Genomic DNA, 13,940 nt, shown 5'->3' with positions numbered 1-13,940 from the left:
TATATGTGTGTGTATCTCTGTTTTCTCTTAGAAAGATACCAGTCATTGGATTAGGGCCCACTCTCATCCAGTATGACCTCATCTTTTTTTCTTTTTCCTAACATCTTTATTGGAGTATAATTGCTTTACAATGTTGTGTTAGTTTCTGCTGTATAACAAAGTGAATCCGCTATACATATACATATATCCCCATATCCCCTCCCTCTTGCGTCTCCCTCCCACCCTCCCTATCCCACCCCTCTAGGTCTCATCCAATGTGACCTCATCTTAATTTAACTGATTACACCTGCAAAGACCCTACTTCCAAATAAGGTTACACTCAGAGATGTGGGGTGGGTATGAGTTTTGGGGGGACACTGTTCGACTCAGTACCAATACACTCAGGTCCATGCATGGCTGCAGCCTTGCTGAGAGGAGTGAGCAGGTTTGGGACCAGAGCAGAATTGCTGGGGACAAGAAGGAAGAGGCTGACCATACCAGTAGGGGTCTGCCTTTGTGGTTCTTCCATTACACGATGAGCAGTTGAAAACATTTCTAGCAAGTGTTGCTTTGGAGGGATGCAAAATGTCTCAGTGGGGCCCTGCTTTCCTGCGTGAACAGGGAGGTCACATGAGGGCTTGTCTTGCCAGCTGGAGAGAAGGCAAGAGAATCCCCATCAAAGCACTGGCTGGGATGGAGCTGGCACACGTGGAGCTTTTGTCTTCCTTCTTCCCTAAACTTGGAGGTTGGGAGAGAAAAGAGTTGTAGATCAAAATCGAATCACATTTCAAATGCCTCCCAGCTATGCTTTAATTATTTTTTCTTTGTGATTCATGTGTAACTTGTGTTAAGTACACAAAGCTTAAATGAATTTTTCAATAAACTTACAAACACATACCTTCCGCTGAAAGTATAGAGCATTTTTGTCATCCCAGAAGGCTCCCGTGTTCTCTTTTCCAAGGACTTCTCCCACCCCAAAGGTAGCCACTATTTAACTTGGAGCACTAAAGATTAGTTTTGCACCTGCATCTGCATATGAATGGACCCAGGCAGTCTATGGTTCTTTGTGTTTGGTTTCTTTTTTGGGGGGGATGGTACGCGGGCCTCTCCCTGTTGTGGCATCTCCCGTTGCGGAGCACAGGCTCCGGACGCGCAGGCTCAGCGGCCATGGCTCACGGGCGCAGCCGCTCCGCGGCATGTGGGATCTTCCCGGACCGGGGCACGAACCCGCGTCCCTTGCATCGGCAGGCGGACTCTCAACCACTGCGCCACCAGGGAAGCCCTGTGTTTGGTTTCCTTGTGTCTCCGAGATTCCTCCACGTGGTGGCATTCAGCAGCAGTTCATTCTTTTTCATTGCTCTGTAAATTCTATTATTTACATAGTCTACAATTTATGTGTCCATTCGTCCGTTGGTGGACGTTTGGGTTGTTTCCAGCCTGGGCTATTTTGAATAAAGCTGCTCCGGACATCCTTGTGTGTGTCTTTTGATGGACACAAGCGCTGTTTTCTGGAGGGTATTTACCAAGGAATGCGGTATGAGTAACGGGGTAGGCGATATGTACCTTTCAGAGATCCCGCCAGGCAGTTTTCCAGAGCAGTTGTACTTGTCTGCTCTCCCTTCAGCAGTGAAGGCGCCTTTCTTGCCAGCTGTTGGGATAGTTAGTTCTCTGCGTGTGAGCCGTCCTGGTGGGGCTGCTGTGTAGCTCAAATTTTTAGTTTGTTTTTCCCTGATGGTGGATGATGTTGAACCTTTTCTTGTGCTTATTGGCCAACTGGTTATCGCTTTGTGCTTCATCTGTTCTTTAGCCCTTTTTTATTGGGCTGTTTATCTTTTCCTTATTGATTCATAGGAGAGACTGAGATTCTTCAAGAAACCCTCAGGGGTTTCCCTCTCCAAGCCTGCTCCTTTCCGTGTGTCTATTCAGATCTCACAGGCCCCAGGATTCTCTCAGAAGTGCTCATTGATGTAGAGTTTCATAAACCATTAGCCCTGTAGGGAAAGGGTGGGGGGATAGGGATGCTGGAGACCAGCCTGAGTTAGGTCTGAGTTTGTTGTTGTTGTTAATTTCTGGAGATTCCTCATCAAGGCTTCAGTTTATCTGGAGTTGAGTGAAAACAATCAGATGGGCCACTTGGCCTCAGGGGCTGGGGTTTCAGACCAGGGAGGAGAAGACAGGGTACAGAGATGGCATAGCCAGAAGCAGGCAGTCCTCTCTCAGGTGCTCAGAAGTCCTGTCCCAGGGAAACCGTCAGGGTCCAGGGTCCCTGTCCCAGCCCCAGAGGGAACAAGGAGGTCACAGGATACAGCTGCAAAGCTCAAAGCTCCTTCCTTTTTTGTTCCTACTACCTTTCAAGGCCTTAGGTGCTGTCAAGGACATAATAGTCTATAAGGTAGGGATTCTCAAAGTGGGGTCCCTGGACCAGCAGTGTCAGTGTCACCTGGGAACTTGTTAGAAATGCAGATTCTCAGGCCCCACCCCAGATGTACCAAATCAGAATCCCTGGGGCTGAGGCCCAGCACTCTGTTTTAACCAGCCCTGCAAAGGATTATGATGCATGCATGAATTTGAGAACCACTGATCTAAGGGAGTATTTGCTCAGCCTGACTCCCAAGTCAGGTTTCTGCCAAGGCTCTGTGCTGTTAACCCCCAGGGCTGGCTTGGGTACATGGTTTTGGCAGAGCTGATTCACTGATAGCAGGCACAGCAGTAATAAGACAACCCCGTCTCTTCAACCAGTGGTTCACAATCTTAACTGTAAAAGAAAATCACCTTGGGGTGGTGTTTTGTTTTTGTTTTGAAAAAACCTGATGTCCAGGCTGCAGTCCCAACTGATTAAATCAGAATCTCCAGGCTTGGGGCTCAGGCATTGTATTAATTAATTAATTAATCTTTGGCTGCATTGGGTCTTCATTGTTGCTCACGGGCTTCCTCTAGTTGCGGCGAGCAGGGGCTACTCTTGGCTGCAGTGCACGGGCTTCTCATTGCGGTGGCTTCACTTGTTGTGGAGCACGGGCATGTGGGCTTCAGTAGTTGTGGCACGAGGGCTCAGTAGTTTTGGCTCGCAGGCTCTAGAGCGCAGGCTCAGTAGTCGTGGTGCACGGGCTTAGTTGCTCTGTGGCATGTGGGATCCTCCTGGACCAGAGATTGAACGCTTGTCACCTGCATTGGCAGGCGGATTCTTAACCACTGCGCCACCAGGGAAGTCCCTATTTATCTATTTAATGAATAGACTTTATGTATTTATTTACTTTTTGACTAGTTTTAGGTTTTCAGATAAATAAGTGGGGGGAATTCCCTGGTGGTCCAATGGTTAAGACTCCACACTTCCACTGCAGGGGTATGGGTTTGATCCCCGGTCGGGTAACTAAGATCCCACACGCTGCGATACAGCCAAAAAAAAAAGAAAGAAAAAGAAGTGGGAAGTACGGACAGTTCCAATATACCCTCGTTATCATGCCCCCCTGTTTCCACTATTATTAACCTCTGGCTTTAGTGTAGTATACACGTTATCATTGATGAGCCAGTATTGATACATTATATTAACTAAAGTCCATAGTTTCCATTAGGGTTCACTTTTCTGGTTGTACGTTCTATGGATTTTAACAAATATATAATGTCATGTGTCCATCATTAAAGTGTCATACAGAATATTTTCATTGCCCTAAAAATCCCTGATGCTCCCTATTCATCCCTTCCCAACCCCAGGCAATCACTGATCTTTTTACCGTCTCCAAAGTTTTGCCTTTTCCAAAATCATACAGTATGTTGATTGAATCACACAGCATGTTGCTTTTCAGTTCGGCATTGCATGTGTTTAAAATCTCCCAGATGATTCCAATATGCACTCAAGGCTGAGAACGAGTGTCTTCCATCCCTGCTGCTCAAATTATTCGCAGGAACGTGTTAGAAATGCTGAAATTTGGGTCCCAACCCAGACCTAGTGAATCAGAATATACATTTTAACAAGAGCCCCAGGTGACTCATATGCACATGAAAGTATGAGAAGCACTGATTTAGACCATCAAGAATCTGCATCCTCCCATCCCATTTGTCATCAGTTTGCCTGCATAGTTCAGAAGAAGCCACTGAAGAAACACACACATAAATGGAAACTTGCTATGGGAAGCATCCCTCTCCTTACCATATTTTAATCTAATTATATATTTCTTGGAGATCTTTCCAAGAAATCAGATTCTTGGAATCACAAGTCAGCACATAGAGACTTCCTTCATTTTTTCCTACCAGCTCCAGAACAGTCTAATACAAGTACTTGCCATAATTTCCCACCTGCCTAATGACGGTTTTCATGCTCCCCTGAGGGAATCTATCTGTGAAACAAAGTCCTAGAAATGGGCATGCTTGTGCAAAGTATATATTTTTCTTAAAAAATAATTTTTTTTTTTTGTGGATGGTGTGACATTGCCCTCCAAAGAAGTTGTTGCAGTTGACACTCCTGTCTACTTCCCACACCCCTGCAAGCACTGAATAATAACAAACTTTAAAAATATTTGTCAGGAATTCTCTGGCAGTCCAGTGGTTAGGACTCTGTGCTTTCACTGCTGAAGGCCCAGGTTTGATCCCTGGTCAGGGAACTGAGATTCCACAAGCCACTCAGTACGCTTCCCCGCCAACCAAAAAAAAAATGTGTTGGGACTTCCATGATGGTCCAGTGGTTAAGAATCCACCTTCTAATGCACAGGACAGAGGTTCGATCCCTGGTCAGGATCCGGGCAACTAAGCCCGTGCGCCACAACTACTGAGCCCGCGTACCACAACAAAGACCCGACGCAGCCAAAAATAAATAAATAATAAATAAATAAATATTTTTAAAAAATTTGTCAATGTGATGGGTAAAAATGATATTTTGTTGTTTAAATTTTTATGTCATTAACTATTTGTGAGATTGAAAATTTTTCCTATATTTATATGCTATATAGATCTACATTTTGCTGTGATCTGAATATTAATGTCTTTTGCCTGTTTTTTCTGTTGGGTAGTTGGGCTTTTTCAAATGGACTTTTAAGAACTCTTTATACGTTTGGAAATTAGTCCCTTTTCTCTTATAGGTTGTAAATATATTTCTAGTTTTTCATGTGTCTTTTGACTTTGATTTTTGCTATGCTTTATATTTTCGTCACTGTCAGATGAATCTACCTTTTAGTCATAGTTTCTAGGCTGCAGCTACTTTTAAAATTTTTTTTTGTGGTACGCGGGCCTCCCACCGCTGCGGCCCCAGACGCGCAGGCCCGGCGGCCACGGCCCATGGGCCCAGCCACTCCGCGGCACGCGGGATCCTCCCGGACCGGGGCACGAACCTGTGTCCCCTGCATCGGCAGGTGGACTCCCAACCACTGCGCCACCAGGGAAGCCCATAGGCTGCAGCTACTTTTAAAGCTCTTATTACCCAGGGATTTCTAGGTATAAAAGATCTCTGGGTAAGAGCGTCTTCCATTTGTAGTGGAGATATACCAGGGGCTAAGAGGAAGGATTACAAGTGACCCAACTAAAATCGACTTACACAAAAAAGAGATGCATTGGCTTATGTAACTGGAAAGTCTGGGGCCAAGTGGATCCAGGGGCTCAAAACATATCATCAGGATGCAGTCTCTCTCTCTCTCAGTCTCTGTCTCTCTTTCAGTCTTCCTTAGTGCTGGCTTCACAGCCAAGTAGACCCTTTGAAATGGTATCTCCCCAGTACATCATTCTTACCAGCGTAGTTCCTACAGAAATAGATCTGCTCTTTCCCAACTTTTCTACCACAAGTCCCAGGGTTGAGTTTCACTGAACCAATTTCAGTCAGGAACCCACCCCTGAACCAATTCCTGTAGGGAGTTTATTGATTGGCCAGGCCTGGGGTCGTGGTCTTTTGCTGGGAGCAAAGGTGAGAGTGGGTCAACTCTATCAAAACCCATAGATTGGTGAGTTCCCCAAAGGAAAATAGAAGTCTTGTTACCCAGGTAGGGAAAACGGATGAGGACAGGCCCAAACAATCATGCTTTCAGCAGAGGCACAAGTGGGGTATGGATTCATATCTTCCAGCCAGCTGGTAACGTTGTCCTTCTCACCCTCAAGAACCCCAGGCTGGAGAAGCCCGTGCTGCTCTCCGAGTTTCCTACCAAGATCCCACGAAGTGAAATGGACGTGCCTGTTGAGAACGGCCTCCGGGCTCCGGTCAGCACCTACCAGTATGCGCTGTCCAACGGGGACGTCTGGAAAGTGCATGAGGTGCCGGACTACAACATGGCCTATGGCAACCCTGGCATGGCCGATGCCACCCCGCCCTGGAGTGGCTACAAGGAACAGAGCCCCCAGACGCTTCTGGAGCTGAAGCGGCAGCGGGCTGCTGCCAAGCTGCTCAGCCACCCCTTCCTGAGCACCCATCTGGGTAGCGGCATGGGCAGGACGGGTGAGGGCGGCAGCGAAGGCAAGGCCCCTTTGATCGGAGGCAGAACTTCCCCGTACAGCAGCAATGGGACCTCGGTGTATTACACGGTCACCAGTGGAGACCCCCCACTCTTGAAGTTCAAGGCCCCCATGGAGGAAATGGAGGAGAAGGTCCACGGCTGCTGCCGCATCTCCTAGTCCCTGAGGGATGGAGGGGAGGGATGCTCTGGGGAGAGGGTCCCTGGAATCCAGGCCAGCCCAGCAGCCCTGGCTGGGGAGGCTTCCGAGGGCAGCTGGGGAGAGCTGGGCTCTGCTTTCCAGAGGAACGCTAACCTCACCTCTCAGCCAGCTGCCCATAGCATCACCACTTCCCACGGTTCTGCTTCTTGCCGCACTGTCTGCCATCAAACACAAGGCCCATAGTGGCTTCCTGACTCATCCTGCTGTCAGATTTCGGGAGCGTGGGCTGGGATTCCGGTTCTGTTGTTGGTAAAGGCTTCTCTGGACCAGTACTCACATGTGACATATCAATACACACACACACACACACACACACACACACACAATCAACATGTGTAGGGATGACACAGCTGGGCTCATGGGAAGCAGGTGGGACTGAGAATTTGTGGGCTCTTCCCAAGAGGACTGAAGTTAAGACTCAGAGTTTTGTCGCCACTGCCAACATGGCTTTAGCAGGGGAGGAGGCCTGCTAAGCTGATACCTGTCAGCCTGCCCAGAGCCCTACCAGGGTTTGCTATCATCATCCACATCCGGCAGGAACAGGAGGTCCTCTCTGCGTCCAGAGGGAGCTATGCGCCCACGTGGGGTGGATGACACGGGCGTAGGCCTGCTCCCCACAGCCTTGCTTGTGCCAAGTGCCCGCTGTGTGAGTGCCCAGGGGCCAAGGTGGAAAACCTGGCTATTCCAATCCTGGAATAATCCAAATCATATTTTGCTCTTGGGTGGAAGCATCAAAAGATGGAGGGGAGAGAGAACAAAGGTGGTGTTTCCAAAAGTGCATTTGCTGAAAGAATTCTTTTAGGCTACAAAGCTTCAGGTTGGGAAGGGGGTCCACTGAATTAGTTTTCTTTCCTGAACAGTATCACGATCACTAGGTTTTACTGACTGGTGTTGGACAAATGAAGCTAAGTGAGAAACTTCAGTTGGAAGGGCTTTTCCAGGGAGAGAGGCGAATTCATGTTGTTAATTTCTGCAGACATCTCTGGTAACCATGACAGAGCCCAGCGCCCTGGCCAACCTTTGTGAATATTCGGCTGATTTCGGTCCAGCCTGTCTCAGCCGGCCCTCCTCAGACGAAGCCATCAGAGTGAGCAGTGGGGGGCTGCCGGGCCCCTACCTCTCCCAGAGTGAATGCTCAGCACTCCCAGGCCAGCTTTGCTTTTTCTGGAATGCTTGGTGAGACGGGTTTGCCAGTTGGCCCTTGTGAGTTCCTGTCTGGCCCAGGAGCGCCCATCCTGCTCCTGCCAGAGTGGTGACAGCCCAAGGCTGGAAATCCAAGGTGCACATGGTCCAACACCCTGCACTGCATTCAGGAGAGCGGTGGTGGGGCTGTAGTTGGGTCTTGCCCCAGCTCTACTATTTCATAGCCCCAATCTTTCTGATGCTGCGGAGGGAAGCCTATGAGAGACAGGCTGCCTGCCACCTCTCCACTGCATTCTCTCGTGAGCCCCTTTGAAACTGTTGCCCGTGAGTTGGGCGCTGTCCGTGGAATCAGCCCAAACCTCCTGGTATAACTAACGAACTGCAGGTTTGTTTCCTGCTCTGTGCACCCTTTACTTGTCTAAAACTACCTCTTTAGAGCTCTGAAGGGGCCCCTGAGGTCCAGATTCTGGAATTTGGGGGGCAAATCTGGGTTTCCTTTAACCCTTTTCTTTCTGAGCTTATGAGAAATTCTCACCGAGGGACATCTGGGCCAGAGGCTGGGGCTGGAGGAGCCCCCTTGTGCCACAGTCCTAGTAATGAGGTCTGCTGTTTGTCCCAGTCCTCCACTGTGGTCGCCATGGCTCCCATAGCCCAGAGGCAGAGATAGCTGGATCCCAAGGGCCTCGCTGATGCTTTACCAGGAGCAGGGCAGCTGGGTCAGAGAACAGTGCTCCTAGATGCAGGGAGAGTCACAGCACCAGGTCACTCCCACCCCAGCTCCAGGACGGATCCAGTCCAGGGTGGAAAGGCAGGTCAGGCGACTTCAGACAGGTGTGCGTGACACCTGCCACATCCCTGGGGTCTGGGGCTGACTCTCCATCATCTCATCCTATGGCTGGAGCAGGGCAGGGATGATTCAAAACACACATGCCTTTTAGGCTTTAAAATAGTGTTCAGATCAGACTGACACTGAAATTCCTCTTGAGCCCACTTGAGCTGCAAGCTGGGAGGTGCTGAGGGAAGACACACGCTCCTAGGAGAGAGCTGTGTACGTTTTCAGATCTGTTTGCTCAGGGGCCAGAGACTGAAGGTATTTATTGCCCGCTCTGAGCCCTTCTGGCTGTTCCCGCCTTCCTCCTTTGCTTCCTGCCTCCTGGGCCGTTCCTCTCCCACCCAGAAGGCTGGGACTCCCAGCTGATCCCCTGACAGGAGCCAACTGCAGACTCTTGGGCTTTAGCGCGTGTTTTCAGTCGGGGATGAACCATTCCCTTCAAGTACCTGGGGGAACTTTCCCTGTGGGTCTCCTTGGTGTCGAGGGACAAGCTGGGGCCAAGGTCATTCATTTATTCACTCATGTAGTTTATTGAGTAGCTGTGACTCACCAGGCACTGTATTAGGTTCCAGGGATAAAGGAGGAATGAGAGAGTGAGGTCTCATCCTTTGATGATGGTCATGACCATCCTCATGGTCATGAGCATCAACAGCCCCATTCAGTTCACCTGAGACAGAAAGGCTGCATCCTAGTCCAGCAACCTTTTGCTTTTCTGCTCCTAGAATCCCTAGCGTATGAATTTCTTTAGCTGGGAAGCTGCTGACATCACCACCCCTGGATAACATTTGCCACTAAATGGAGATGCTGGATCTTGGGTTCCAGGCAGATACCATCCCAAGTCCACCTGGGACTTTCAAGGATAACTGCCTTTAGGCCAGCATCTTTCAGCCACTGTATAATACCAGTTTGAAGTCAGTGTCTAGAAGAACAAAGAGTCTGGAACTTGTTGCCAAAGGCATCTCAGGTTCTTAAGCTCATTGTCTCTTCCTCATTTTTGCTCATTTATTACCTAGTCCTGCCCCACCAACGGATATTGGGAGGAAAAGGAGCTTCTCCTTTAATATCGAAAACTTTCCTCATGAGTCTGCCTCTATTCCTGGCAGGTGTGGATCAAGGAGCAGGGAGAAAGCTGGCAAGGTCGACCAGATGCCCAGCTCCCGCTTAGACCCAGGTCTGGTGGCAGTTCCTGGCAGATGAAAGAAGGCTACTTCTAAAGCCTGTGCAACATGGCTCCCTCTGAGCTCTCGCCCTTGCTCCCACCTTATGCCCCAAACAACTGAAAATTGGTGGCTATCACCAGAGAGTGAGTTTCTGGCCTGAGAGTAGCTCCAGGAAGTTGAGTGCACCCTAAGCCCAGGTCTTCTGAAGACTTCAGGATGTAGTTCTCCATCAAATATGCAGCATTGGTGAAACTGCTCTGTACTGTTTGGTCAATTTCAATAGGCTTAGAAAAGTTAACAAAGCTGTGTCCCCTGTCCTACCCACCAGTTTGCTGGCCTTGTAGTAACATGAGACCATTTTGGTTGTTGGTGTCAGATATCTTTTGATCTTGAGTTCTCCCTTCCACTTGCTTTCCCAGAGCAGAATACTGGGACACTTTCCAGAAGGGCGCTCCTTACGGGATGCCCAGAAGGACTGTATTTAACTCTTGCTATTGTGGCTTGGGGACAGCCTCCCCTCCCCCAGGGCACATAAGAGCAAAGAGTCATGTGGTCAGTGGGTGACTCCGCAGAAGTGACCGCCTCTGCTAGAAGCTTTCCTCGACAGTCTCTTGTTGGCCAGTTGGCCGGAGGGCCTGCTTCCCATGGGCATTGCAAGTGCCACAGTGCGGGGCCTGGCTCTGTGCACCCAGGAAAAGTCTGTAGACCCACAGCCCTCCGCAATAATTCACCAGACCAGAAGCCACTGATGTACAGAGAACATTTAAGAAAAATGTATTTTATGTGAAAAAAAAAAGTTAAAACTCTGTATACTGTATCAGCAGCTTTGTGTAAAAATGGCAATCAAGAGAGTCTAATATATTTAAAACTTTTTTTAAAAAAAATCCTTGTGGATCTTTGATATTGTATTGAAGTAACTTCCAGGTAGCACCACGCCATGCGGCAGTGGTGAGCCCCATGTTCGAGACTGTGGCTCGACCACATCCCAGAGGGGCGCGCCCCTGGAGTTGCTTCCAGCTGCCAAGGCCTGTGACAGAATTCGCTGTTAAGAGTTTTTAATTAAGATTATTAAATTCCTTTTAATAACACCTGTTTAGTGTGGCTGTGGTCATTGCTATGAGCTCGCTTGAACCCTAATGATTTGAATTCACAAAACGGTAGTGCCTGGGATAAAGGGCAGGGGAGGGTTCCAGGTCCCTGACCCCACCACAGAGGGCTCTCCCAGTTGGCCCCTGAATCAGAGGGAGCTCTGAGGGCTCAGATACGGAGAGGTATCTTTCTAGACTGCAAGAAGGTGAAACCTGGTGAAGTCAGGAAAAGAAGGGTGGTTGGAAATGAGCTTCACTCTGTCAAATGCTTCTTTTGAAATTAACATGGAGCCCTATAATAGCTCATATAACATTTTCCCCCACACTTTCGAATGGTTGTCTGATGACACATTTATACGTAACAGGGCTGCCCTTCTCTTCTATTCTCTTCTTGGAGTGCACTGACCTGTCCTATCCTCTTCCCCCCAAACCACCCCAGTCCTTCTCCTCATACAGTTTATAGTGGGGAAGTAAAATACTACATACTACTTCACATTATTACAACAATTCAGCAGGTGAGACCGTGGTTATTCTCACTTCTGACCTTAGGCAATTGAGAGATTGACAAACTCTATGATTGCACAGCCCCAGACAGTGGTCATTGTTTGCATCACATACAGAAGTTTGTTGGTGTCTTGGAAGAGGATGAAAAAGGATGCTGTCTTGGACCCTTCTGGATGCTGGCTGCCAGAGCAGGGACACATAGAAATCTCCACACTTGGGCTTGAAAAATTTCATAAACAGGCTGGGTATGGGGAGAGAGGGGAAGAACGGAAGTATCTTTGTAGCAGCGGACATTCATCCATTTAAAAAAGTATATTGAGGACTTCCCTGGTGGCGCAGTGGTTAAGAATCCGCCTGCCAATGCAGGGGACACAGGTTCGAACCCTGGTCTGGGAAGATCCCACATGCCACGGAGCAACTAAGCCCGTGTGCCACAACTACTGAGCCTGTGCTCTAGAGCCCACGAGCCACAACTACGGAGCCCATGTGCCACAACTACTGAAGCCCACGTGCCTAGAGCCCATGCTCTGCAACAAGAGAAGCCACTGCAATGAGAAGCCCGCGCACCACAACGAAGAGTAGCCCCTACTCACCGCAACTAGAGAAAGCCCGCGTGCAGCAACGAAGACCCAACGCAGCCAAAAATAAAATAAATTTATTTAAAAAAAGTATATTGATACATGATAATGGTAATGTCTCACATTTATGAAGCACTTTACAGTTGTATATATGTCTTCTCATTTACACAAAGAAAATGAGGCCTAAAATTTGGCTCTTAGATTTAACACCGTGGAGCTCATGACGATCTTTTTTTTAAGATTTTTTTTAATGTGGACCATTTTTAAAGTCGTTATTGAACTGGTTATAATACTGCTTCTGTTTTTTATGTTTTGGTTTTTTTGGCCGTGAGGCATGTGGGTTCCTAGCTCCCCGACCAGGGATCAAACCTGCAACCCCTGCATTGGAAGGCAAAGTCTTAAGCACTGGACTGCCAGGGAAGTCCCTCACAATGATCTTGACAAGAGGTTTTGGTTGGCCAGTGTAGGAATCAGCCTGATTGGACAGGATTCAAGACAGAATGGGAGGAAGACTGGAGATGGCAAGTATAGACAAGTTGTTTGAGGCTTTATGCTATAAAAGTGAGAGTGAAATGGGGAGGAAGCTCTAGAGGGATGTAGGGTCATGAGTGTTGTTTGCAGGATGAAAAATATTACAGCATGTTTGTATGCTGATAGGAATGAACCAGTAAAGCAGGGAAATTGATGATCCAGGAAAGAGGAGGGAATTGCTGGAGAGACATAGGTTAGTAGTAGGGGGATTGGCAACTACTGCTCAAATGGAAGGACTGGCATTAGATAGGCTCACAGACAGCTCATCCATAGTAACGGAAGGCCCAGTATGTGGGCAGAGATGCAAACAGGTAGGAAGATGTGGTGGGAGCATGTGGAACTATCTTCCCTGACTGCTATTATTTTCTCAGTGAAATAGAAAGCAAACTCTAAAAGTAAGAATGAGAGAGGAAAAGGTAGAGAGAAGTTAGGGAAATAGAGGCTAGCAGGCAACCTTAAGGGCCCACTTGAGACCATGAATTTCAGGCACAGCTGGTGGGCATGACTGTGTCTTTCTTTTCCCCTGCACTGTATGGCGGCCTGGGTGCAGGAGGAAAGTAGGTGGAGAGTGGGGTTTAACCAGGTTTGGGGTTTTGCCAGGCAAAAAACAAGGAGGTGAGGGACTTCCCTGGCAGTCCTGTGGTTAAGACTTGGCCTTCCAATGCAGGGGGTGCGGGTTTCATCCCTGGTCAGGGAGCTAAGATCCCATATGCCTGGCGGCCAAAAAGCCAAAACATAAAACAGAAGCAATATTGTAACAAATTCAGTAAAGACTTTAAAAATAATCCACATCAAAAAAATAAATCTTAAAAACGAAAGAAAATGATCAGGTGAGAGAAGAGAAAGCTACCTGAAGGTGTAATCAAAGGAGTGGCTATTATGACGGACCGGTATTTTTGAACGAATGAATGAATGATTTCAATACTGGGGAGTGCCTGGCCTCACCCAAGCTCTGAGAGACCCGGAGAAGCACGGTCAGTGGGTCAGTGTGCCCCAGCAGGTCCCAGCCTCTCCTCCCAGTTCACATTTCTGACCTCCCTGGGCCTTGTAGGGCCGCGTTGTGGGGCGGCCGGCAGGGGGAGCGCGAGGATGGCTGTGGTCGGGCTCTCCGGCTTCAGTTCGGGCTCCCTGCCTGCCCCACCGCCCCGGGTACCACGGCCACTCAGGCCTGACATCTGCTCTCTAGTTGATCTTGATGAACTCGGCTCCCCGCAGGACCATAGCAGGAACGCTACCTCGGAACAGGAACGTAGTCGCCAAGACTAAATTCCGCTGAGCAACCACGGAGCAGGAACGTGGTCTCAGCAGCAGTCCCGGACCTCTACGGAGGCGCTGGGTGGGGCAGGGCTGCGGGGCGGGGCGGGGCCGGGCCGCGCCGCGGGGCAGCCAATAGCACTTCAGGGGGCGGAGTCGTAGAGGCGTGCACTGCTTCCGGACTCTGCCGTCACAACAAGGCAGCCAATGGAAGAGCCAGGGAGGGGCGGCGCGGCCAATGGCG

The 13,940-nt window shown here is 49.0% G+C and overlaps 1 protein-coding gene across 2 annotated transcripts in view; it reads left to right on the top strand.

The window, feature by feature from the left end:
• Nucleotides 1-10,829, top strand: part of PPP1R16B (protein phosphatase 1 regulatory subunit 16B) — a 103,809-nt gene extending 92,980 nt beyond the window's left edge. Inside the window, exon 11 of one of the 2 annotated variants that reach the window (XM_027078311.1) lies at nt 6,055-10,829. In XM_027078311.1, the coding sequence (XP_026934112.1) occupies nt 6,055-6,564 (510 nt within the window). In that variant the 3' untranslated portion in view covers nt 6,565-10,829. The remainder of the gene's footprint in view (nt 1-6,054) is intronic. The other variant, XM_027078312.1, reaches the window with a different exon arrangement.
• Nucleotides 10,830-13,940: the final 3,111 nt, after the last annotated feature.

Source organism: Aethalodelphis obliquidens, unplaced genomic scaffold, assembly GCF_003676395.1.
Source record: "Aethalodelphis obliquidens isolate GAN/ISIS:26980383/991018 unplaced genomic scaffold, ASM367639v1 scaffold42, whole genome shotgun sequence".
Classification (NCBI taxonomy): domain Eukaryota; kingdom Metazoa; phylum Chordata; class Mammalia; order Artiodactyla; family Delphinidae; genus Aethalodelphis; species Aethalodelphis obliquidens.
The sequence above is the reverse complement of the archived record's forward strand: the minus strand, read 5'-3'. Positions and strand labels throughout refer to the sequence as shown.